At 45.0% G+C, this 25,734-nt stretch overlaps 1 protein-coding gene across 3 annotated transcripts in view; it reads right to left on the minus strand.

Moving 5' to 3' along the window:
• Positions 1 to 25,734, minus strand: part of LOC139267157 (structural maintenance of chromosomes protein 6-like) — a 177,131-nt gene that overhangs the window by 84,933 nt on the left and 66,464 nt on the right. For all 3 annotated transcript variants that reach the window (XM_070885036.1, XM_070885037.1, XM_070885039.1), the window contains 2 exons: positions 12,688 to 12,824; positions 7,101 to 7,162 (listed from right to left, as the gene is read on the minus strand). In XM_070885036.1, coding sequence (XP_070741137.1) covers positions 7,101 to 7,162; positions 12,688 to 12,824 — 199 coding nt within the window. The remainder of the gene's footprint in view (positions 1 to 7,100; positions 7,163 to 12,687; positions 12,825 to 25,734) is intronic.

Consider the following 25,734-nt stretch of genomic DNA (forward strand, 5'->3'; position numbering starts at 1 on the left):
TGTGTATCTTTGTCTGTTACCTGGTTTGGCCATTCATTTGCAATATAATCATACACCTTTGACATCACTGGGTCACGTTTGGTTGCTCTACCAATCTCTTCAGCTATGACTGGCAGTTCATCAATGTATGAAAAATAAAACACTTCTTCCCTATCGGGTGTAACTTGTGATGGGGAAGGCAATCTAGACATTGTATCAGCATTACTGTGATCAGCTGATCGTCTGTGTTCAATATCATATGTATATGCTGACAAAATCAAAGCCCATCTCTGCATTCGGGCTGCAGCTAATGTTGGAACTGGGGACTTTGGATGGAGGATTGCTGTTAGGGGCTTATGGTCCATAACGATGGTAAACTTACGACCATACAAGTATTTGTGAAACTTCTTGACCCCAAAAATTAATGCCAAAGCTTTCCTTTCAATTTGCGCATAATTACTCTCACTGGCACTGAGAGTGCGTGAAGCAAAAGCAATTGGTCTCTCCTCCCCACTACGTAATACATGAGAGATCACTTCCCCAACTCCATATGGAGAGGCATCACATGCTAGCTTAATCTCCTTAGAAATGTCATAGTGAACTAACATGGTGCTCTCTACCAATTTGCTTTTACACTCCTTGAATGCTGTATCGCAATCTTTTGACCACTTCCAATGGACCTGTTTTTTCAAGAGTTCATTCAATGGATGTAATACTGTAGCCAAATTTGGTAGGAACTTCCCATAATAGTTCAAAAGACCCAAGAATGAACGAAGTTCAGTAACATTCCTGGGAGTGGGTGCATTTCTGAGCGCATCCAATTTTTCCATGGTTAGATGTAAACCATCTTTGTCGACTCTGTACCCTAAGTACTCCACTGAGTTTTTAAATAACTCACACTTACGAGCAGACACTCGTACTCTGTGCTTCTCTAGCCGTTTGAGAACTTCATTCAATATGTTATTATGAATTTGCCTATTTGGTGCTGAAATTAGTATGTCATCCAAATAACATACTACCCCTTCAATACCTTGCAAAATCTGGTTCATCACCCCTTGGAATATGGCAGGGGCGGAAGACACTCCAAAGGTGGCCTATTAAATTGATATAGGCCTAGAAGAGTATTTATAGTCAAACATGACTTGGACTCCTCATCCAGTTCAAGCTGTAAGTAGGCATTCGTAAGATCCAGTTTTGAGAAGATCTGACCACCTGTCAGTGTTGTGAACAAATCTTCTATATTTGGCAATGTATTGGGGACATTACCCTCTAGAACCTGGTTTATGGTTACTTTATAATCCACACAATCTTACCTTACCATCGGACTTAGGTACAACAACAATGGGTGTAGCCCAATTACATCGATTCTATCTTACAAATAATGTTCTCAGTCTCCAGTTTTGTGAGTTCTTGCTCAACTTTTTCCTTGAGTGCATATGGTACAGAACGTGGCTTGTAGTAAACCAATCTATCGTCCTTCTGTACCCTGACACTCGCCTTGAAGCCTTGGATCGGACTGCCCGTTTCGCAGAATACCTTCGGATACTGCTTGATAACCTCATCTGTTGATGAAAATTTCGCTTCCATACAGAAAATCTTACTCCAATCCAGCTTCAGTGAGCTCAACCAATTTCTTCCTCGTAAGGCAGGCTTGTCTCCTTTTACTACTATTAGAGGCAAGTTCTGAAATTGATCTTTATATTTCACCGGTACGGTGATACGACCTACCACAGGAATTTTCTCTCCTCTAGAACCTTCTAGAGAGTAGCCTCGCAGCTCTATCTTGGATTTCTCCAGTTGAAAATCAGGCAATTTGTCGCGATATTGTGACTCCGGTACTACACTCACGGATGCACCCGTGTCAATTTCCATTGATATCTTGAATCCCACAACATCTATGTGGATTTTGATGCTTTCCGAATCGCTGTCCGTTAACCTCGTGCTCCTGATGACGTGTAACTCTAAAATCTCCTCGTCCTGTTGTTGTTCTTCCGGGCTATGTAGTCTCTTGGGATTTCTACTCATAACTTTGAACCCTGGACTCATAGCTTTAAAAGCTGGTTTACCCTTCAATCGGCATGCCTTCGCAAGATGCCCAGTCTTTCTGCAAAAGAAACACTCTGCCTTCACGTATGGACAACTTTGAGCAATGTGTTGTCCCAGCACCTATAGCACGACTTCGAGGCTCTGTTAGAATTTCCAATTTCTGAGACTTTGGTCCCCCACCGTGATTTACCTCGGTTGACTGACGACCGGAATTATTATTTAATTCACGGGAATATTGTTCGGCCATGCCCATCGACCTCGCTGTCTGACAATCAATCTCAAAAGTCAAGTCATCCGTCGTCAATAACTTCCTTCTGATCGCATCATTTTTCACCCCACAAACAAAATGATCCCATAATGCTCGGTTTTGAAAGTTTCCAAAATGACAGTGCATCGATAGCTTTTTTAATACTACGATGTAATCACTGATACTTACATCAGCCTTTTGATTCCGAATCCTGAAACGATAGCTCTCAGCAATTTCTAATGGTTTGGGGTTATAGTGCTGCTCCAGCTTCGTTAAAATCTCTTTAAGCATTGTGTCCTTTGGCTCGTCAGGCACAAGCAGATTTATAAGAGTGTCATATTGTGTCACCAATAAGAAGATTGCTTTCTTACATTCCATCATAGCCCGGTTCTGGACAGCGGGCAGGTAAGTGGAGCTGAGTCCACGGCCAGATCAGCCATGATCTTATTGAATGGCGAAGCAGGCTCGAGGGGCTAGATGGCCTACTCCTGTTCCTAATTCTTATGTTCTTATGTTCTAGGCAGCAAATTCCACAGATTTACAACCCTCAGAGAAGAAATTTCTCCTCATCTCAGTTTTAAATGGGCGGCCCCTTATTCTAAGATCATGCCCTTGAGTTCTTGTCTCCATCAGTGGAAACATCCTTTCTGCCCCCTCATAATCTTATACATTTCGATAAGATCACCTCTCATTCTTCTCAATTCCAATGAGTAGCGACACAACCTACTCAACCTTTCCTCATAAGTCAACCCCCTCATCTCCGGAATCAATCTAGTGAACCTTCTCTGAACTGTATCCAAAGCAAGAATATCCTTTCGTAAATATAGAAATCAAAACTGCACGCAGTATTCTAGGTGTGGCCTCACCAATACCCTGTATAACTGTAGCAAGCGTTCCCTGCTTTTATACTCCATCCTGTTTGCAATAAAGGCCAAGATTCCTGATCACTTGCTGTACCTGCATACTATCTTTTTGTGTTTCATGCACAAGTACCCCCAGGTCCTGCTGTACTGCAGCACTTTGCAATCTTTCTCCATTTAAATAATAACTTGCTCTCTGATTTTTTTTCTGCTAAAGTGCCTGACCTCACACTTTCCAAAATTATACTCCATCTGCCAAATTTTTCCCCACTCATTTAGCCTGTCTATGTCCTTTTGCAGATTTTGTGTGTCCTCTTCACACATTGCTTTTCCTACCATCTTTGTATCGTCAGCAAACTCGGCTATATTACACTCAGTCCCTTCTTCCAAGTCGTTAATATAGATTGTAAATAGTTAGGGTCCCAGCACTGATCCCTGCGGCACCCCACTAGTTACTGGTTGCCAACAGAGAATGAGCCATTTATCCCGATTCTCTGTTTTCTGTTCGTTAACCAATCCTCTATCCATGCTAATATATTACCCCCAACCCTGTGAACTTTTATCTTGTGCAGTAACCTTTTATGTAGCACCTTGTCAAATGCCTTCTGAAAATCCAAATACACCACATCCACTAGTTCCCCTTTATCCACCTTGTTTGTTACATCCTCAAAGAATTCCAGCAAATTTGTCAAACATGACTTCCCCTACATAAATCCATGCCGACTCTGCCTGACTAAATTCTGCTTTTCCAAATGCCCTGCTACTGCTTCTTTAATAATGGACTCCACCATTTTCCCAACCAGATATATTAGGCTAACTGGTCTATAGTTTCCTGCTTTTGTCTGCCTCCTTTTTTAAATAGGGGCGTTACATTTGCAGTTTTCCAAACTACTGGGACCGCCCCAGAATCCAAGGAATTTTGGTAAATTACAACCGATGCCTCCACAATCCCTGCTGCTGCTTCTCTTAAGACCCTAGGATGCAAGCCATCAGGTCCAGGGAATTTATCTGTCTTTAGTCCCATTATCTTGTTGAACTACATAGTCAAAACAGTGCTTAGGATCTCGCTGGATGGATGAATTTAGATGGGTTGAATGGCCCTCCTCATCCGTAACTCTCTTACTATCACAGACAGTCCCTCGAAATCGAGGAAGATTTGCTTCCCCTCTAAAAGTGAGTTCTCAGGTGGCTGTACAGTCCAATGTGGGAATTACAGTCTCTGTCACAGGTGGGGCAGGCAGTGGTTGAAGGAAAGGGTGGATGGGGAGTCTGGTTTGCTGCACGCTCCTTCCGCTGTATGTACTTGGTTTCTGTATGCTCTCGGCGACGAGACTCAAGGTGCTCAGCGCTCTCCCGGATGCTCTTCCTCCACTTTGGGCGGTCTTGGGCCAGGGATTCCCAGGTACCGGTGGGGATGTTACACTTTATCAAGGAGGCTTTGAGGGTGTCCTTGAAGTGTTTCCTCTGCCCACCTGGGGCTCGCTTGCCGTGTAGGAGTTCTGAGTAGAGCACTTGCTTAGGGAGTCTCATATCGGGCATGCGGACAATGTGGCTCGCCCAATGGAGCTGGTCGAGTGTGGTCATCGCTTTGATAATGGGGATGTTGGCCTCGGTGAGGACACTGACTTTGGTGCATCTATTCTCCCAGTGGATTTGCAGGATCTTGTGCAGCCAGCACTGGTGGCACTTCTCCAGCGCTTTGAGGTGTCTGCTGTATATAGTCCACGTATCTGAGCCATATAGGAGGGCAGGTATCACTACTGCCCTGTAGGCCATAAGCTTGAGGTCAGATTTGAGGTCCTGGTCTTCAAACACTCTCTTCCTCAGGCGACCGAAGGCTGCGCTGGCACACTGGAGGTGGTGTTGGACATCGTCATCGATGTCTGCCCTTGCTGATAGTAGGCTCCTGAAAATGGTCCACGTTTTCCAAGGCCGAGCTGTGGATTTTGATGACCCGGCCGGGGGGTGGGGGGGGAACGGGGGGGCGGGGAAGAGGGCGGGGGGGATGGGGTCAGGTTGGTGAAGGACCTTTGTCTTGGGGATGTTTAGCATAAGGCCCATGCTTTCGTACGCCTCGGTAAAGGTGCTGACGATGGCTTGGAGTTCAGCCTCTGAGTGTGCGCAGACGCAAGCATCATCCGTGTACGGTAGTCCGATGATGAAGGATGGGACAACCTTAGATCTAGCCTGGAGGCGACGTAGGTTGAACAGGTTTCCATTGGTTCTATAGTTTAGATTCACTCCAGCGGGGAGCTTGTTGATAGTGAGATGGAGCATGACAATCTTATGGCACATTTGGGACTACATCCTCCCACTTTTTAAAATGTAATTCGACAATCCCAGCTGTTTGAAATAAGCAGCAATTCTGATTGTCTGGCTACACGTAATTACACAGGATTTTATTGACTTCAAGTCAGCCTTTGCTATATTTAGAATACAGAACTTCTTCAAGCAACCAAAATTGTCTATTACTCTACACTCTTGCAGCTGTGGATTCAGCTCCTTATATATTGCAGGGCAGGTTTCACAGCATTCGTGTAAAAAAAATGCTGACCAAAGCTTGTACAGTTTTTGAAAGTCATAAATCCCAACTATTTTCTGGCTGTCAATTCATACCCAAATGTTTGGGGTAGTGAGACACCATGGATGAATAAAGCCATAAGGGAAAAACTGAGGGTAAGGAAAGAGGCATACATTAAGCACATGGACAGCAGGGGAGAACATGATGAGGGAGAATACGAAGAGATTAGGAGAGAATTCAAAAAAACTATTAGGAAGGCAAAGAGGAACTATGAAATTAAGTTATCAAGGAACATAAAACAAAATAGTAAAATATTTTACAGGCACAAATATAAAAATTGGAAGGTCAGGATGGGAATAGGGCCACTGAGGGATGGACAGGATAATACAACAGGCAGTGATAGAGAAATGGCAGAAATGTTAAATAATTACTTGTCTTTAGTATTTATCAGGGAGATAGAACAGATGGACATGACATTGGGTCATGAGATTAGCAATGAAAAAACTGCATTAAAAATAAAGAGAGGAAATATATTAAATAAACTAATTAAATTCAAAGCTGGAAAAAATACGTGGTCAGCATGGATTACATCCATGCATTTTAAAAGAATCTAGGGAAGAGATAACAGATTTAAAAAAGCAAACAAAGCACTAGGGTTTTTTTCTAGAGGGATAGAATTGAGAAGTAGTGAAATCATGCTGAACTTGTATCGAAACTTGGATAGACCACACTTGGGAGTACTGCTTACAATTCTGGTTGCCATATTATAAAAAGGATATTGAGGCACTGGAGAGGATGCAAAGAAGATTTACAAGGATGATACCAGAAATGTGAGGGTATGCATGTCAGAAAAGGATGATTTCACTTGAAAAATGAAGGCTGAGGGGTGACCGAATAGAGGTCTTTAAAATTATGAAAGAGGAAATACAGAAAGAGTGTTTCCACTTGTGGGGAAGAGCATAACAAGGGGCCATCAATATAAGATAGTCAACAAGAAATCAAATAGGAAATTCAGAAGAATCTTCTTTACCACAGAGAATAGTTGAATCAAATAGCATAGATGCATTAAAGGGGAGGCTAGATAACCATGTGAGGGAGAAGGGAATAAAGGGTTATGCTGATACGAGTTAGATGAGGAAAGACGGGAGGAGGCTCGAGTAGAGCATAAACGCCAGCATGGCCTGTTTCTGTGCAGTATATCCTATGAATAATATCTGCAGCCTTTCACCATATATTAGAAATTACTGTTGGTATTGTCATACAAACACCTAACTTGCTCATTTCAAATTCTTCTTTTTGCTATTTTACAATAGACAGTTTAAAATATCTATTAAAGTAGATGAGAGGAGAAAATGATATGAGCTCATTCATATCATGAAATCGCTGACAGCACAATACAGGCTTATTTTCATTAAGACAAAGGTCATGAATTGAAAACGAAACATACCTCAATATTGAATTGGTCCAAGATCATATTGAGTTCTGCTTTCTTTGTAGAAATGATACGTCCTAGAAGAATATTATGGATTTTAAACAATGAAAGGAATTTGCACAACAAGCATAGAAAACTTTCATAAAGATCTGTATTGTACAATTTGATAATTATAAGACAACTGTGGTTCTCAACTTCTTTCATTTAGTCAACTGATACTTTATGTACTGGTGTCGTGTGTATACATACTTAGAGCACAATACTTTTGCATCGCTGCATACCACATTTTCTGCAACATTTGCAGTATATTTCAGATTATGTCAGGAAGGGACAGAGCATACAAACAAAAGAGTGCACTAACAAATAGCATCCAGGTAAGAAAAAATAGCAATAAGACAAATAGGGCTATAGTACAAAATGTTAATGTTGTGTCTTGAATAAAGAGTCAGACTAGATACTGCAAGCTCAAAGTAAGGTGTGACCATAGTCCTTTATTACAGATCTCAGAGTGCCTCTCCAGCCTGTGAGGCCTCCTTATATACAGGTGCTCCCAAGGGATTGTGGGATCTCTTGGGACTCAAGGGGATAAGCCCTCTGGTGGTCAGACATGGTATTTACAGGTTTACATACATAACAGTTAAGATGTCTAATAATGTTAAAAATAAAAATCTAAAAGCACTGTATCTGAAGGTAGACAAATTAACAGCGCAAATAGATGTAAACGGATACGATATAGTTGCAATTACGGAGACATGGTTGCAGGGTGACCAGGGTTGGGAACTGAATATCGAAGGATTTTCAATATTTAGGAAGGACTGGCAAAAAGGAAAAGGGGGTGGTGTGGCGTTGTTAGTAAAGGATGAAATCAGAGCATTAGTGAGAAAGCTCAGAAAATCAAGATGTAGAATCAGTCTGGGTGGATCTAAGGAGCACCATGGGGCAGAAAACATTGGTGGGAGTTGTCAATAGACCTCCAAAGAGTAGTGGTAGTGTAGGGGACGGCATCAAACAGGAAATTAGAGATGCATGTAACAAGGGTACTACAGTAATTGTAAGCGACTTTAATCTACATATAGACTGGCCAAACCAAATTAATAATAATACTGTGGAAGATTAATTCCTGGAGTGTGTACGAGATGGTTTTTTAGACCAGTATGTTGAGAAGCCTACTAGGGAACAGGCTATCCTAGATTGGATATTGTGCAATGAGAAGGGGTTGATTAACAGTCTTGTTGTGCAGGGTCCTTTAGGGAAGAGTGACCATAACATGATTGAATTCTTTATTAAAATGGAAAGTGAAATAGTCCAATCCGAAACTAGGGTCCTAAATCTAAACAAAGGAAACTACGAAGGTGTGAGGAATGAATTGACTATGATAGATTGGGAAGATTCATTAAAAGGCATGACAACGGTGGATAAGCAATGGCTAACACTTAAGGAATGAATTCATGAACTGCAACAGTTATACATTCCTTTCTGGCGTAAAAACACAAAAGGAAAAGTGACCCAACCATGGCTAACAAAATAAATTAAGGATAGTATTAGAAATCAAAGAGGAGTTATACAAAGTTGCCAGAAAAAGTAGCAAGCCTGAGGATTGGAAACAGTTTAGAATTCAGCAAAAAAAGACAAAGGGATTGATTAAGAGGGGAAAAATAAGAGTACGAGTGTAAACTTGCAAGGAACATAAAAATCGACTGTAAAAGTTTCTACAAGTACGTCAAAAGAAAAAGATTAGTGAAGACAAATGTAGGTTCTTTACAGTCAAACGGGAGAATTTATAATAGGGAACAAGGAAAGGGCAGAACAATTAAATATATACTTCGGTTCTATATTCACGGAAGAGGACACAAATAACGTCCCAGAAATGCTAGGGAACCAAGGGTCTAGTGAACAAGAGGAATTAAAGGAAATAATTAGTAAGAAAATAGTGCTGGAGAAACTAATGGGACTGAAGGCAGATAAATCCCCAGGGCCTGATAATCTGCATCCCAGAGTACTAAAAGAGGTAGCCATGGAAATAGTGGATGCATTGGTTGTCATCTTCCAAAAGTCTATAGATTATGGAACAATTCCTGCAGATTCGAGGGTGGCAAATGTAACCCTACCATTTAAAAAAAAGGAGGGAGAAAGAAAACAGGGAACTACAGACCGGTTAGCCTAACATCAGTAGTAGGGAAAATGCTAGATGATAATAGGACACTTAGATAAAATCAACGGGATTAGACAAAGTCAACATGCATTTATGAAAGGAAAATCGTGTTTGACAAACCTACTGGAGTTTTTTGAGGATGTAACTGATAGAATAGATAAGGGAGAACCAGTGGATGTAGTGTATTTGGATTTTCAGAAGGCTTTTGATAAAGTCCCACATAAGGGGCCCAAGTTTCGGCCTCAGTTGCTCCTGATTTTTTGGAGCAACTGGTGTAGAACGGAGTATCTTAGAAATTCAAATTCTCGGCATTTAGTTTGCTCCAGTTCTAGTCAGTTAGAACAGTTTCACTTTGGAACAGAATTTTTTTTTCAAAAGGGGGCGCGTCCGGCCACTTACGCCTGTTTTCAAAATTTCGGCAGTGAAAACTTACTCCAAACTAACTTAGAATGGAGTAAGTGAAGATTTTTGTATGCTCGAAAAAACCTTGTCTACACTTTAGAAAATCAGGCGTAGGTTACAAATCAGGCGTAGGGAATGGGGGGGGGGGGGGTTAAAGGGAAGTTTACAAACATTAAACACTTCAGTTTTACAAATAAAGAGCCATCATCAATAATAAATGATAAAAACATCAATAAATCAACCAATAAATCAATCAAAAAAAATTAATAAGAAATCATTTTTTTTTAAATCAATAAATAAAACATTTTCTACTTACCGACTGCAGCACCGGGAGCCCTCCAACAGCGTGCTGGGATGCCTCCCTCAGTGTGTCTCTATCTCTCTGTCTGTGTGTGTCACTCACTCTCTGTCTGTCAGTGTCTGTGTTTCTGACAGCGAGGGGAGGGGGGTAGAGGGAGAGGGGGGGGGTAGGGGGAGGGGACAGAGGGAGGCAGAGGGGGAGGGATGGGGAGAAGGGGGAGTGGGGGAGAGAAGGGGGGGGAGGAGGAGGAGAAGGGGTGAGGAGGAGAAGGGGGTGAGGAGGAGAAGGGGAAGGGGGAGAGGAGAGGGGGAGGGAAGAGGGGAAGGGGAAGGGGGGAGGAGAAGGGGGGGGAAGAGGGGAAAGGGGGGAAAGGAGAAAGGAGGGAAAGGAGAAAGGGAGGGAAGGAGAAGGAGAAGGTGCCGGGGGGGGGGGGGGGGGGGGGAGGCTGAACAGGTCGGACCCGGCTGGGCCCAAGACTGCGGGCAGGTCCCGGTCCCCAGCACCAGATTTACAGGTAGGTGGCGTTGGGTCGGGTCGGGTCCGGGGTCCGGGGTCGGGAGCGGGAGCGCGGGTCAGGTCGGGTCCGGGGGGGTGGGGTGGGGCGGTCGGGAGCACAGGTCGGGTCGGGGTGGGGGTGGGGGGAGAGGATGGAGGTCGGGTTGGTTCGGGTCGGGGGGGGGGGCGGGGGGAGAGGGAGGGAGGTTTGGGTCGGGGGGGGAGGGAGGGAAGGAGAGGGAGGTCAGGTCGGGTGGGGGGGAGCGCGGGTCGGGTCCAGTCCGGGGGGTCGGGGGTAGCGGGAGTCGGGTCGGTGTCAGTGTCAGTGTCGGGGTCGGGTCCGGGGGGGGGGGGGGGGGGGGGGAAGCGGGAGTCAAGTCGGGTCGGGAGGAAGCAGGAGCTGGGCGTGGGAGGAGCCTTATCCACGCATCATCAGTGAGGCCATTCGGCCAGGGCTAGGGGCTGCGTGCTTCGGGCCCCTCCCACACAGTTTTGGGCGCCTGGAGCTACTGCACATGCGCGCCCACTGTAGCGCATGTGCAGAGGTCCAGGCTCTGTTTTCAGCGCAGGGACCTTGCTCCGCCCCCTACAGCTCGTGCTGCGCCGCGCCCGACACAAGAGGACCAGCAGGGAGCCGGAGAATCTGGACGTTTCTTTTAGGCGCACTTTGTGGCGTGAAAAACGGGCGTCCAGGTCAGGGCTGCGCCGTTCCAGGCGCGGCCCGAAACTTGGGCCCAAGAGGTTAGTGTGCAAAATTAAAGCACATAAGATTGTGGGTAAGATACTGGCATTGAAAATTGGTTAACTGACAGGAAACAGAGAGTAAGAATAAACGGGTCTTTTTCGGGGATGCAAAGATGCTGCAGGCGATTTAGATAGGTGAGTGAGTGGGCAAACACATGGCAAATGCAGTATAATATGGGTAAATGTGAAGTTATCCACTTTGGTAGGAAAACATAAAGACAAAGTATTATTTAAATGGTGATAGCTTGGGAAGTGTCGATGTACAGAGGGACCTGGGTGTCCTTGTATACCAGTCATTGAAAGCAAACATGCAGGTGCAGCAAGCAGTTAGGAAGGCAAATGGTAAGTTGGCCTTCATTGCAAGAGGATTTGAGTACAGGAGCAAGGATGTCCTACTACAGTTATACACAGCCTTGGTGAGACCACACCTGTGTGTGCAGTTTTGGTCTCCTTACCCGGAGTGCAGCCAAGGTTCACCAGACTGATTCCTGGGATGGCAGGACTGTCTTATGAGGAGAGATTGGGTCGACTAGGCCTGTATTCACTAGAGTTTAGAAGAATGAGAGGGGAGCTCATAGAAACGTATAAAATGCTGACGGGGTTGGACAGACTGGATGCGGGGAGGATGTTTCCACTGGCTGGGAAGTCTAGAACAAGGGGTCACAGTCTCAGGATAAAGGGTAGGAAATTTAGGACCGAGAGGAGGAGAAATGCTTTCACTCAGAGGGTGGTGAACCTGTGGAATTCTCTAACACAGACGGCTGTGGAGGCAGAGTCACTGAATATATTTAAGGAGGAGATTGATAGATTTCGAGACACAAAAGGCATCAAGGGGTATGGGGAGAAAGCGAGAATATGGTGTTGAGATAGAGGATCAGCCATGATTATATTGAATGGCGGTGCAGACACGAAGGGCAAATGGCCTACTACTGCTCCTATTTTCTATTATAACATTTGTTGCAAGACATAAAGGGATGACGAGTATTTTGATACATATGTGTACAACACTCTACCACAAAGTGGTTTATTCTCCTCTATTCCACTATTGGAATAGAAGTGGCACATCATTTAATAACAAAATGTTATCAGAGTGTTACCAGGATTTACAGTTAGGAAGAGACTTGAGAAGTTAAGGCTTTTCTCACTGGAGTTGAGAAGGTTAACCAATGACCTGATCGAGGTCTTCAAGGTTATCCAGTATTATGATAAAGTAAATAGTGATGGATTTTTTTTGGTTGGCTAGATGGTAGAGAGGGCACAAATTTAAGACCACAGAATGAATTAGAGGGAAGGTTAGAAAAATGTCTTTACAAAGAGGGCAGTTAAAATGTGGAACTCTCGTCACAAACCGTTGTTAAAGAGTCAATTTTTTTGAAAAGGCAATTCATTGCTTAAAAAAGGTGAACATGTCGTCTAAAATATTGATTGCTCTACATATTGTAAAATAAAATAACTACGCTTCTCCCTAAACACGCATGTTTTTTTAAAAACGTAGTTTTACATTTTACCTGATTTACTCTTTAATCTGTATTGTCTTGTTCCCTGTCCAGAAATAAGTTGTTCCACTGTAATGGTTTTCCCATATAATTTAGGTTTAAAAGCATCAAGTCCTCTGTTTCTCAAGGTTATTGAAATGCGTGCAGAACTGCAAATACAGAATGTTAAGATTGTTAGTTTTAATCCACTCATCCATACTCTCAAACACTCCATTTAATTTTAATCGTTTTATCTTCTCCATATTAGGGCTTTCATGAGTACTCCGTTAAAATAATGGGGGCGAAACTTGGCTCGATAGCACTCATTTTTTTGGTGTTATGAAGCTTCAAACTACAAAAATACCATCTACGATGCAAACTTCCAATAGAAAGCACACTGCCAATGGGAAGTGCGCCAAGCCAAGTGCCATCATCGTAAAGGAGTCAGTGCGGGTATACCTGATGACCACTGGCAACATGCAAAGAAGGCAGATCATGACGTTAATCAGCGTGTAACGCGGATTTGACACCAGCATTGCCATTTTGGAGCCGCATGCTCTAGCCTATGCCCTCTCTTGACCTTGCACAGCTGACATGTTAAACAGCGTGAAGGCCCCTGCACCAGCACTATTTAAAGCGATCATCAACTACTTGCAGGTTAGTTGCTGGATTTTGTCTTCTGGCTATTGCATCAATTCTACATGTTTTCATGCTTGTTTAAAATTTCAATAGTCTATAGGGAATGGTTTGGCTGGTGCTGATGCACTTTTTTGGTGACTTAAAGGCTTGTGCACAAACCAGTTGCTTCCAGACATGGGTGGTCCAACATTCAGCATTATTGGGAGAATCAGCAGAGATCATGCAGAGCAGGACATGCTGCTCGAAGAGGGAGGAGGAGAAGGGGAAGAAGGGCTCTCAGCAGGAGGCTCTTTAGGGAGAAATTCTCTTACCTAAACTTCAGTGATAACCAATGCTTGAGACTTCTTTGCCTCACAAAAGAGGTCACAACTGAAATCTGCGAAATACTGCAGCCACAACTGCTACCTCAAAGCAGGGCAAGGGTATCATTGCTTGTGGCTGTCAAGATGATCATGGCTCTTAACGTTTATGTATCTGGCTCATTCTAGGCTGCTATTGGAGATATAAGCAACATCTCACCCTCCAGCAAGTTGGCACCTGCACTATTCTTTCCCCCTACCCTGGCTCCTGCTCAGTGTCTCCCCATGTTTAGATCCACTATCCAAGCCTCTAAAATACATGCAGTGTCAGTATCTGAGCTGCGAGTGCAAGATTGAGTGATGGTGCCTCTTCATCTTCACTGTCTTCCTGCTCTTCCTCCAATAACTGGGAAGGTTCCAGTTCTTGGGTATCTAAAATGAAATAGGGACAAGGATTGGGTTGTGATGAGGGGAGAGGAGAAAGGACTAAGTGTGTGCTTGCAGCTTGTGAGTCAGAAGAGATTGAGGGATGAGGGAGCAATGGGATGAGAAGAAGGATTAGGTATGCAGATACCCTTATTATTGATCCCTCCAGCACCGCCAGTGGCCACACCTCAATGATACCCCTTCCCATGCTGGTCAGCACTGTGTCCTTCATGGGGGTTCAAACATGCAGGCGCACATGTCCTCCTCCAGTTCTTTCCTGCTGTCTGCTGTTATGTGCCAACTTCTCCTGCAAGGAAGAGGTAAATATGTCACTGAGTGTCCTGCAATATGTTTGGCTGATGTGGCTGTCATGGTTGAATAGCTGCCAGTGTGTGCAAGGCATGAGTTATGGGTGTAAGGCTTGCAAACAATGCGAAGTTTGTGAGTGTGAGGTGAAACCAGATTGAGAGAGATTGTTGGGAGGTGGGTGATAGGGGTGTAGTGAGTTGAACAGTGGATGAAGTGTAGGTGATAGGATATGCCATTTGAAGATGCACTCACTGACCTTGATAATCCGTGTCAGACCATTAAACTTCTTCCTGTGTTTCATCCAGGTCCTGGCACTGACCTCCATCACTATCTCGTCACTGCCTTCTGAGCATGTCTAGAGGACATCTGCTCGCTCCCCCTCCCCCCAAACCAGCCCCGAGGGTACAGGTCATCTCTGCTTCTTTCCACCATTTCCACCAAGATCTCCAGTGCAGTGTTTGAAAATCTTGGGGCATGCTCTCTCCCATGGTCAGCCATTGTTGATTCTTCCGCAGCACAATATTCAGAATGGTCTCACCACCAACAGCAACCACAATGCACTTCCATCTTTAAGAGGTGCAGGCTAGCTTTAAGGAGTATTAGGCCCCCAGCATGCATCAATGAACAGCATGGGGAGCGCTGGCTGTCTACAGAAATTATGAAAATGAGCAAGCAACATAAAGTTGCCATCTTGCCTGCATTTGCATTGCCGTGAACTGGCGCAGGTTCATTGTGAATTAGAAACATAGAAAATAGGTGCAGGTGTAGGCCATTCAGCCCTTCGAGCCTGCACCACCATTCAATAAGATCAAGGCTGATCATTCCCTCAGTACCCCTTTCCTGCTTTCTCCCCATACCCCTTGATCCCCTTAGCCGTAAGGGCCACATCTAACTCCCTCTTGAATATATCCAATCCCTGTGCCCGTTTTCGGGGGTTATCCAATTAAACCCCCAGGAGGTCAAAACCAAATAACAGTCTACTCCTGCTACTTCAGACCTAGACTCTATTTAAACTACTTAAGTGGATTTTCCCTGTTGTAGACAAATAAATTGGGATTTAAGGCCACCAGATGGCATGTTTCACGATATATGACCATGCAGTCATAGGGAAACCTTGGTGTAATACATGTTAAAGATGCTACCAGTGAGATAAACATAGCTTGCATGGATTAAATTCACAGGGCAGCAAAGCTGGGAAATTTAGATTAAGATTTAGACAGGGTGTTTGGACCAATGTGCTGTAGACAATGAAAGATAGTTTAATATTCTAGTGATCATTCATATGTATTGCTGCTGCAGAGAACTCTATTCACATGAACTTAGTATGGGTCATTGCCAAGTTAGTCTGTTGGATTTCATCTTTGGATAGGGGTGGGTGGGCGATAGTGAATTTGACTGAAAGCTTACACTGCACTGAGACTGATGACAGAAAACAGCATGCGGCAGGAACAGGTGGTTCAGTTCAGTTTCTTTATAGCCAATAATTTTCCTGAACTGTTATCTTTTTGCCTTCAGCACAGAACAGAACCTCCTGTTCCTGCTGTAGGCTGTTTTTTTCTCATCAGTCTCAGTGCAGTGTCACCTTTCAGTCAAATTCACTATCGCCCCACCCACCCCTATCCAAAGGTAAAATCCAACAGACTAACTTGGCAATGACCCATAACAGTGACTATAATATGATAGATTTTGCTATTAGGTTTGAGAGGAAGAAGGATGAGTCACAAACCAAAGTTTTAAAGTTAAATAAGGCTGACTTTAGAGGGATGAGACAGAAATTTTACCACAATAGACTGGGCAGAACTACGAATGGATTAGACTTTAGATGAACAGTGGGGTTGGGCGGGGTTCAAAAAAAGTGATAAAATATGTTAATATGTTGGGGAAGGTAAAAGTACATAGGGTTAAAACAGACAACATATTCTAGCTAAACAATATATTCAATCATGTCAACTCAGCAAGAACAGAATGCACACACACAGGATACCATAGCTCAAGATAACAGAGTGGACAGTGGCCTTCATGATTGTGTAAGGAAACCAGCTGCTTCACCAACCGCTGTCCACCCGTGATATGTGAAGTGCTCCAATGACACCATGTGTGCTTGGCACCTAGTTTTGTACCCGAAGTATGCACAAGGAACTAATCCATGCACACGACTGCCCGGGACATGTTCATATTTAGTATGGAGCAATGTATAATCTAATCCCTATAAATATGATACTCTAACTGTATATGATTGAGTCGGTGGTGGTAGACAGCCATACCGCTCCCCTGTTAGCTTGTAATAAAGGTCGATCGATTCAACTCCACATCTGACTCAGAGTAGTGATTTTCCCACAACAGAATACAAGACCTTTACATTTCTCTAAAGGGCAAGAGATCTACTTGCGTAATTAAACAACCTTGGTCAACAAGGGAATTGTGCGATAAAACTAGTATAAAACTAAAAAAAGGGCTTATACAAAGGCAAAGAACAGCAGAGATCCTGTGGACTGGGAGATATAGATCATCATCATCAGGCAGTCCCTCAAATTGAGGATGACTTGCTTCCACATCAAAGTTCACAGGTGTTTCAATTTCCAGGTCCCAAACTAAAACTTGAAGGGTGGAAGATGCCTGTGCATGGATTTTTTTAAACATGCGGTGGCCGTTGCACACCAGCCACCACTCGGGCTTCTTAGTGCTAGGCCTTGGTCCAATGGCAAGGATTAACCAAGTTGCCTGGAGACCTGCTCTGCTGCACAGATCTCGTGCACACACATACCGCAGTGTGGGCTGGTCCGTGCTGTCCCTGGGCCCTCGCCTCTTCTGGCGCCGAACTCACGCCTCTTCTGGACCACGATCACATCCCTCTACAATCTCTCGCTGCTCCTTCATTGACCTCGCTGTTCCTGCTCAGGCTCCAATCACCGACCTGGATCTTGGTGACTCCCTCTTCACTGACATTGCTCTCCTGCTCCAGCATGTGCTGCTCCCAGGAGCAAGCTGCCACGAAGATCCGGGCCTACAGTCAACCTCAGCAGACAGCCGGGGAACTGATGATTGTCTGTTTCCAGTAGGCCGAGCGGCCCCCAGCCTGCGCCCACTATCGGAGCGGGCCGGGGAGCGGAAAGAGCAGCGTGGCAGCGTACCACTCCAGGCAGATATATATACACAGCAAGGGATACAAATAAAGTGGTAAGAGCTGCAAAAAGGGAATATGAGAAAAAGTTTGCGAGGGATATCAAGGACAACACTCATATATTATGAGAACGAGGGTGGCTAAGAGTTATATGGGCCCCTGAATGGTGGACGCAGGTGATATTGCAATTGGAAATCAGAATGGCAGATGTTATGTAATAACTCGATAGACTGAATACTGTAAACTAACACAGGCACAAACCTGGCTCTGCTTTATTGGGGCCCAAAGTGATTACATTACATGATGGCTTGCCTTTTATACCTGGGCTGCATACACGTGCGTACAGCCCAATGACCTCCGACAGTTGCACCACCTGGTGGCGAGTAACCCCAAGCATACATACCAATATCTTAAAGGGGAATATTGTCATGTAACAGTCTTTTTACAAATGGAGACGCTCTGGGGCTTTCCGCTCCCGAGTTGATCATCTGAGTTCAACTCCAGCCTTGGGTAAGTGTTCTGAGTCTGTTATGACTCGGGGCTGGGTAGCCGATCTGATGGGAGTGGCAATGACCATGTCCGGGATTGAAAGTCCAGATTCACTGATGACAGCAGAGTCCTCTGATGACTGAGGGTAGGTTGGTTGGTCACTGATTGTGTCTTCCTCAGACTGTTCCGGTTCATCCGTGTGCCGCAGCTTTATATGATCAATATGTTTCCTGCATGTTTGCCCATTCTTGAGCTTTACGATAAACACTCTGTTACCCACCTTGGCCATAACAGTACCGACAATCCACTTGTGACCTTGACCATAATTTAGTACATACACAGGATCGTTAACAGAAATGTCGTGGCACAGCAGCACGATCATGATATCACTGCTGTATTCAACATGATTGTTCAAGTCAGAGTGGGCAAGAGAGAGCTTGGTCTGGAGACCTCTCTTCAGCAATAGTTCAGCAGGAGGGACCCCGGTAAGCGTGTGGGGTCTTGTCCTGTAACTAAGCAATATGTGTGACAAGAGAGTCTGCAGTGAACCTTGAGTTACACATTTCATACTCAGCTTGATGGTTTGGACAGCACGCTCTACTTGGCCATTAGATGTGGGTTTGAATGGTGCTGACCTCACATGTTTGATACCATTGAGTTTCATGAACTCTTGAAACTCCAGACTAGTGAAGCAAGGTCCGTTGTCACTTACAACGATGTCGGGCAGACCATGAGTGACTAACATGACACGAAGGCTCTCAATGGTAGCTGTGGATGTACTGGATGACATGATTATACACTCTATCCACTTGGAATATGCATCCACCACAACTAAAAACATCTTTCCAGGAAGGGACCTGCAAAGTCCATGTGGATCCTGGACTATGATTTAGATGGTCACGACCACAGACTCAGTGGCGATTCCACTGGTGCTTTACTTAGCTGCCCGCATGCAAGTGTTGCACAGATGCACATATGATTCCAGTTCAGTGTCAATTCCAGGCCACCAATGATGAGCCCTGGCAATGGCTTTCATCATGACAATACCGGGATGAGTGCTATGTAGATCATGTATAAATTTCTCTCTGCCTTTCAGGCATAACAACACGATTACCCCACAGTAAACAATCTGACTGAATGGATAGTTTGTCTTTGCGACGATTGTAAGATTTGGTCTCATAACATTTGCTTGGGCATGGCAGACCAACCACCACTAAGGACACAACGTTTCACAACCGATAATATCGGGTCCTGGCTGGTACAGGTCTTAACTATTTGAGCCGTGACAGGGGTTCCTTCACTTTCAAAAGCATCCATGACTAACAACAGCTCTGCAGGTTGTGGCTTCTCCACCTCCAGTGTGGGCAACGGCAGACAGCTCAGTGCATCGACATAATTCTCAGTGCCAAGTCTATGGCGAATGACATAATCATAGGCAGATAATGTCAGTGCCCACCTCTGGATGCGGAACGCTGCATTGTTTTGGATACCGTTGTTTTCCGAAAACAATGAAATGAGTGGCTTGTGATCTGTTTCCAGTTCAAACCGAAGACCAAACAGTTACTGATGCATCTTTTTAACCCCATACACACAGGCTAATTCTTCTTTTTCTACCATGCTGTAACTGTAAAGTCCTTACTCTACAGCATGAAACCACATGAGGCACATTCTGGGGACAAGGTCACATTGTGACCTCAACTCTTTATTCACAGGACTCCAAAGACAATGACCCTGCGTGGGATCTCCCTTTTTATACCTGTGTGATCAGGTAAGGAGTGTCTCCCACAAGTTCACCCCTTGTGGTCAAGGTGTGCATCTAGGTTGAGTGTATACAGTAATACAGTGGTGTTACATTGTGGTTACATACATGACAGTAAGCTCTTTCCGTCTTTGACAAACTTTTAGTAGCATACGCGAGAGGTTGTAGTTTACCTGATTCATTAGCTTGTTGGAGCACGCAACCAACTCCATATGATGAAGCATCATGGGCCAATACTAGACGCTTACACGGATCCTAATGTACCAGCAGCTTGTTAAAGCAAAGCAGATTTGTAGCTTTCTCAAAAGCTGTCTTGAGACGCACCCCAAACCCAGTTGCCGCCTTTTCTTTGCAGCATGTGCAGTGGCTCTAATGAAGTGCTCAATCTAGGTAGGAAATTACCGAAGTAGTTGAGTAGACCAAAGAACGAACGCAGCTCTGTCACATTCTGAGGCTTCGGTGCATTTTTGATGGCCTTGGTTTTCGAGTCCGTAGGCCTGATGCCGTTGGCAACAATTTTCCTCCCCAGGAATTCGACTTCCGGTGCCATGAAGACGCACTTCGAATGTTTCAGTCTGAGTCCCATTTTGTCCAGACGATGTAGAACCTCTTCCAGGTTGTTCAGATGTTTGGCGGTGTCATGACCTGTGACCAGGATGTCATCTTGTAACACGACGGTTCTCGGGACGGACTTCAGTAGACTCTCCATGTTCCTCTGAAATATGGCTGCAGCCGAGCGAACCCCGAAAAGAATACCTGTTGTAGATAAACAGTCCCTATGAGTGTTGATGCACATAAGCTTCTTCAGCATCTCAACCAGCTCCTGTGTCATGTAGGCCGACGTCAGATCCAGTTTAGTGAATGATTTCCCCCCGGCTAGAGTTGCAAGCAAGTCATCAGCCTTCGGAAACAGGTATCGATTCTGTTTCGAAACTCGGTTGATCATAACCTTGTAGTCTCCACAAATCCTGATAGTGCCATTATTTTTCAACACAGGAACAATGGGGCTGGCCCATTCGTTAAATGATATTACCCCTTAATGCTGGAGTCTTCCCAGTTCAATTTCGACCTTCTCCCTCATCATGTACGGAACCGCAGGAGCTTTATGATGGGCGGGTCTTGCATCCGAGTCCACATAGACCTGCACCTTGCCTCCGTGAAATTGCCGATGCCTGGTTCAAGCAGCGAGGGGAACTTGTTCAGCATTTGAGCACATGGAGTATCATCCTCCGACAACAATGCTTTGATATCGTTCCAATTCCATCTGATTTTTTCTAGCCAATTCCTGTCGAACAGCGTTGGACCATTGCCTGGAACAATCCATAACGGTAAATCATGAACTGCACCATCATACGACACCTTGATTACTGCACTGCCAATCACCGTTATGAGTTCTTTAGTGTACGTATGCAACTTGGCATTGACTGGACTCAGCTTAGCCTTACAGCCTTAGTATCCCACAGCTTGTCGAATGTCCTCTGGCTCATTATTGATTGACTGCACCCATGTCCAATTCCATCAGTACTGGCACACCATTAAGTTTCACATTAATCATTATCGGTTGGCTCTTTGTTAGGAATGAATAGAGTCCATACACTTCCTCCTCTGGTATCTCGGATTGCATATCCGGATCCGCGCTATACTGGTCATCATCCTCCACGTGTGTCACAGCACGCTTGCTCAGTTGCGGATACATGCGCTGGAGATGCCCCTGTCTCAAACAGCCTTTACAAGTGTACTGTTTAAACCGACAATGATTAGGCCGATGATTGCCCCCACAACGTCAACACGGTGAAATCGGATTCATTCCCGTTGGCTGACTTTGAGCAGCCACAGGTTTTGCATACGCAGTCGATTAGGCCTTGCGTGGCGATACAATCTTGTTTACAATACTTGCCGAGTTGCGATTTTCCGATGATATCTGCTTTAAGTATTTGTCCGACGTCATGCATGCCTGGGCAATCGTGATGGCCTTGCTCAAGTCTAGCATTCCCGCCGCCAGTAGCTTACGCAGGATCACCTCGTGGTTGATGCCGATTACAAAGTCCTGCAGCATGTCTCCCAACACGTATTGGAACTTACACGGTCCAGCTAGATGTCTTAGGTCGGCAATGAATTCCAACACAACCTGGCCCTCAGAATGAACGTGCTTGTAGAATCGATATTGTGAGATGATGATACCTTCTGGTTTGAGTTGGTCACATACCAGAGCACACAATTCCTCATAGTCCATTGGACTTGCAGGAGAGAGAAGATTCTTTGAGTCCATAGATTTTCGTACCTCAAACCATGAGGAAGATCGCCCTGCGCCTAACTGAGTCAGTGGGTTTCTCCATTTTGTTTGCTACGAAGTAGTGGTCCAGGCGAGCTACAAAATCTATCTAGTCCTCTCCCTCCATGAATCTCTCCAGAATTTCAATTGTGCTCATTTTTGCATGCGAAGGTTCTTAAGTTATCTCATCGCCAAATTTTATGTATGTAATAACTTGATAGACTGAATACTGTAAACTAACACAGGTACAAACCTGGCTCTGCTTTATTAGGGCCCAAAGTGATTACATTACATGATGTCTTGCCTTTTATACCTGGGCTGCACACATGTGCGTACAGCCCAATGACCTCCGACAGTCGCGCCACCTGGTGGCTAGTAACCCCAAGCATACATACATGACAATCAGACTTACTAAATAATCACTTGTATCGGTTTTCACAGAAGAGGGTGAGGTAAAATACCAGAGCTACAAGGAAAAATAAATAAATCCAGGGGAGGAACCTACTAAAATCAGTAAGTTAAAAAATGATGGAGAAACTGTTATTAAAGACAGACAAATAGGAACATAGGAACTGGAGTAGGCCATTTAGCCTCTCGAGCCTGTTCCGCCATTCAATAAGATCATGACTGATCTGCAATCCTAACTCCATATTCCCACTTTCGTCCCATATCCCTCAATACCTTTCGTTAACAAAAATCTCTCAATCTCAGAATTACAATCTCCAGGACCTGAAGGGAATGTCTATGGATATTATCATCATTGACTTCCAGAAGGCATTTTTCAAGGTTCCACATCAGAGTCTATTAACAAAAATGTGAATGCATGGAACTGGATTGGGAAACCTCAGTTTCCCACCCGCAGCCAGTCAGGTTGAGAGGCTGGCTGGCTCCGAACAGGTAGGCCTGTGGCACAATTTGGCCGGGGGTTGATCGGAAGAGGACCGGGTACCGGGAGCCAGCCAGAGGAGCACGGGATTGGGGGATGGGATCAGCACAGCACAGGGGCGGGTGGGGGGAGAGAAACATGTCCGAGAAGGACCGAGGCCCAGGCCAGATGAAGACTGGGAGCCGAAGGAGCATGGGAATCGGAGGCCGAGGTTAATCAGGCCTCATTCGGTGGTTTCCAATCGCGGGGGGTGGGTGAGGCAGTTACCTCCTGGATCCAGCAGTCCTCACCTTGCATTAGCTGGCGGGTTTCACGAGGCCTGCAAAACCCGACCAGCTAAAGTTAAATTCAAAATGGAGGTTAAAATAGAAGCTTCCAGTCGCCTCATAATATTTAAATAGACTGACGGACCCTTGGCAGCTGACTGCCTCACGTCCTGCCTCTGTTATAACTGGAAGTGAGCGGGTTGGGGCAGGTTCGTGTCTGGATTCAGATTTTTAACACTTTGGGGGAGAAATTGGTCCCCTTTGCGCCTCTGGGGAGGCGATAACGGGGTGCTACTAGCTCTGTGACTAAGCGTGGCGAGAGTACCGACACCCACGAACTTGCTTTGCAGGTTAGCACTGGCGGTAAAACCTCACGTCACAATCTCCTGCACCCTGGTGATCGTGCCATCATCCAGGGCACAGTGGCCCGGTACCACCCCAGATGCGAACTTGGGTTCTGCCCCCTGCAGCATCGCCGGGCGTCAACAGCGGCAGCTGCAGGAGGCGTTGTGAGGTAAGTAGGCCGGCCGCTTGGGGAGGTGGTATTTAAAGGGATTGCCACTGAGGTAAGTGAAACATTTGTATTAAGCCCATAGATCATTTTTTTACCATTTTCTTCTGTCACAATTGATCAGCCCTGCACTCGGTTTGTGCGCTTAGGGCTGATTGTCGCGGATCGCGAGTGCCTTCGCCGACCAGGAGAGTCGAGTTATTGCAGAGCCTGCAGCAATGGCCCTTTAAGGGAGGGAAGGAGCCTCCGATCCCGGCAGCCCAGCATGGGACATTGTGCAGCGCTCTGTCGCTGCTGCCCCTCTTGCCTGGTTTAGCACGCCAAGGGAAATGATAACACTTGATTTAGCACTCCACTTCCCTCCTGGAGCACTAAACCGGAAGTTTGCATCTGCTACAATTGGGTAATGCCCGGCGATACTTTTGCACTCCCGCAAAAAGTTATCATCCCAAACAGGGCGCTACGCAATTTCTAACCCTTTAACATCCCACATGCCCCCAACCCACCTGTTTTTTTAAGATTAAAATTCGCCCCCCCCCCAGTGTGTTTGATAAGACATAGAAACATAGAAACTAGGTGCAGTAGGCCATTCGGCCCTTCGAGGCTGCACCACCATTCAATATGATCATGGCTGATCCTGCAACTTCAGTACCCCATTCCTGCTTTCTCTCCATATCCTTTGGTCCCTTTAGCCGTAAGGGCCACATCTAACTCCCTTTTGAATATATCTAACGAACTGGCCTCAACAACTTTCTGTGGTAGAGAATTCCACATGTTCACAATTCGCTGAATGAAGAAGTTTCTCCTCATCTCAGTCCTAAATGGCTTACCCCTTATCCTAAAACTGTGTCCCCTGGTTCTAGACTTCCCCAACATCGGGAACATTCTACCAGCATCTAACCTGTCCCGTTCCGTCAGAATCTTATATGTTTCTATGAGATCCCCTCTCATCCTTCTAAACTCCAATGTATAAAGGTCCAGTTGATCCAGTCTCTCCTCATATGTCAGTCCTGTCATCCCGGGAATCAGTCTGGTTCGCTGCACTCCCTCAATAGCAAGAACGTCCTTCCTCATATTAGGAGACCAAAAGCCTTTTGAAAGTCCAAATACACCATATCCACTGGTTTTCCCTTGTCCACTCTACTAGTTACATCCTCAACAATTTCTAGAAGATTTGTCAAGCATGATTTTCTTTTCATAAATCCATGCTGACTTGGACCAATCCTGTCACTGTTTTCCAAATGCGCTGCTATTACATCTTTAATAATTGATTCCAACATTTTCCCCACTACCGATGTCAGGCTAACTGGTCTGTAATTCCCTGTTTTCTCTCTCCCTCCTTTTTTAAAAAGTGGGTTACGTTAGCTACCCTCCAATCAATAGGAACTGATCCAGAGTCTATAGAATGTTGGAAAATGACCACCAATGCATCCACTATTTCTAGGGCCACTTCCTTAAGTACTCTGGGATGCAGACTATCAGGCCCTGGGGATTTATCGGCCTTCAATCCCATCAATTTCCCTAACACAATTTCCTCCTTCTCGCTAGACCCTCGGTCCCCTAGTATTTCCGGAAGATTATTTGTGTCTTCCTTCGTGAAGACAGAACCAAAGTATTTTTTCAATTGGTCTGCCATTTTTGTTCCCCATTATTAATTCACCTAATTCTGACTGCAAGGGACCTATGTTTGTCTTCACTAATCTTTTTCTCTTCACATATCTATAGAAAGCTTTTGCAGTCAGTTTTTATGTTCCCTGCAAGCTTCCTCTCATATTCTATTTTCCCCCTCCTAATTAAACCCTTTGTCCTCCTCTGCTGAATTCTAAATTTCTCCCAGTCCTCAGGGAGGATTAATCCATGAAGATAGAACAGTGTCCATGTGGATGATACCCATGTGGTTGCTGCAAATCTGAATGCATCTTGCATAGTAGATGGGAAGTGCACAAAATGTTACCGATATCAGTGCCTTGATTACATTGCAGCTGTGAACGTTTGCAACCTACTGAAAACAGATAGTGTTTGATATCAGAGGAATTGAACTTGGCAATTGTTTTCTAGTTCTTTTCAACCAATGCCCATGCATGATGTACAACTGTCTGAAAA

The sequence above is a fragment of the Pristiophorus japonicus genome, chromosome 7 (assembly GCF_044704955.1).
Source record: "Pristiophorus japonicus isolate sPriJap1 chromosome 7, sPriJap1.hap1, whole genome shotgun sequence".
Lineage (NCBI taxonomy): Eukaryota > Metazoa > Chordata > Chondrichthyes > Pristiophoridae > Pristiophorus > Pristiophorus japonicus.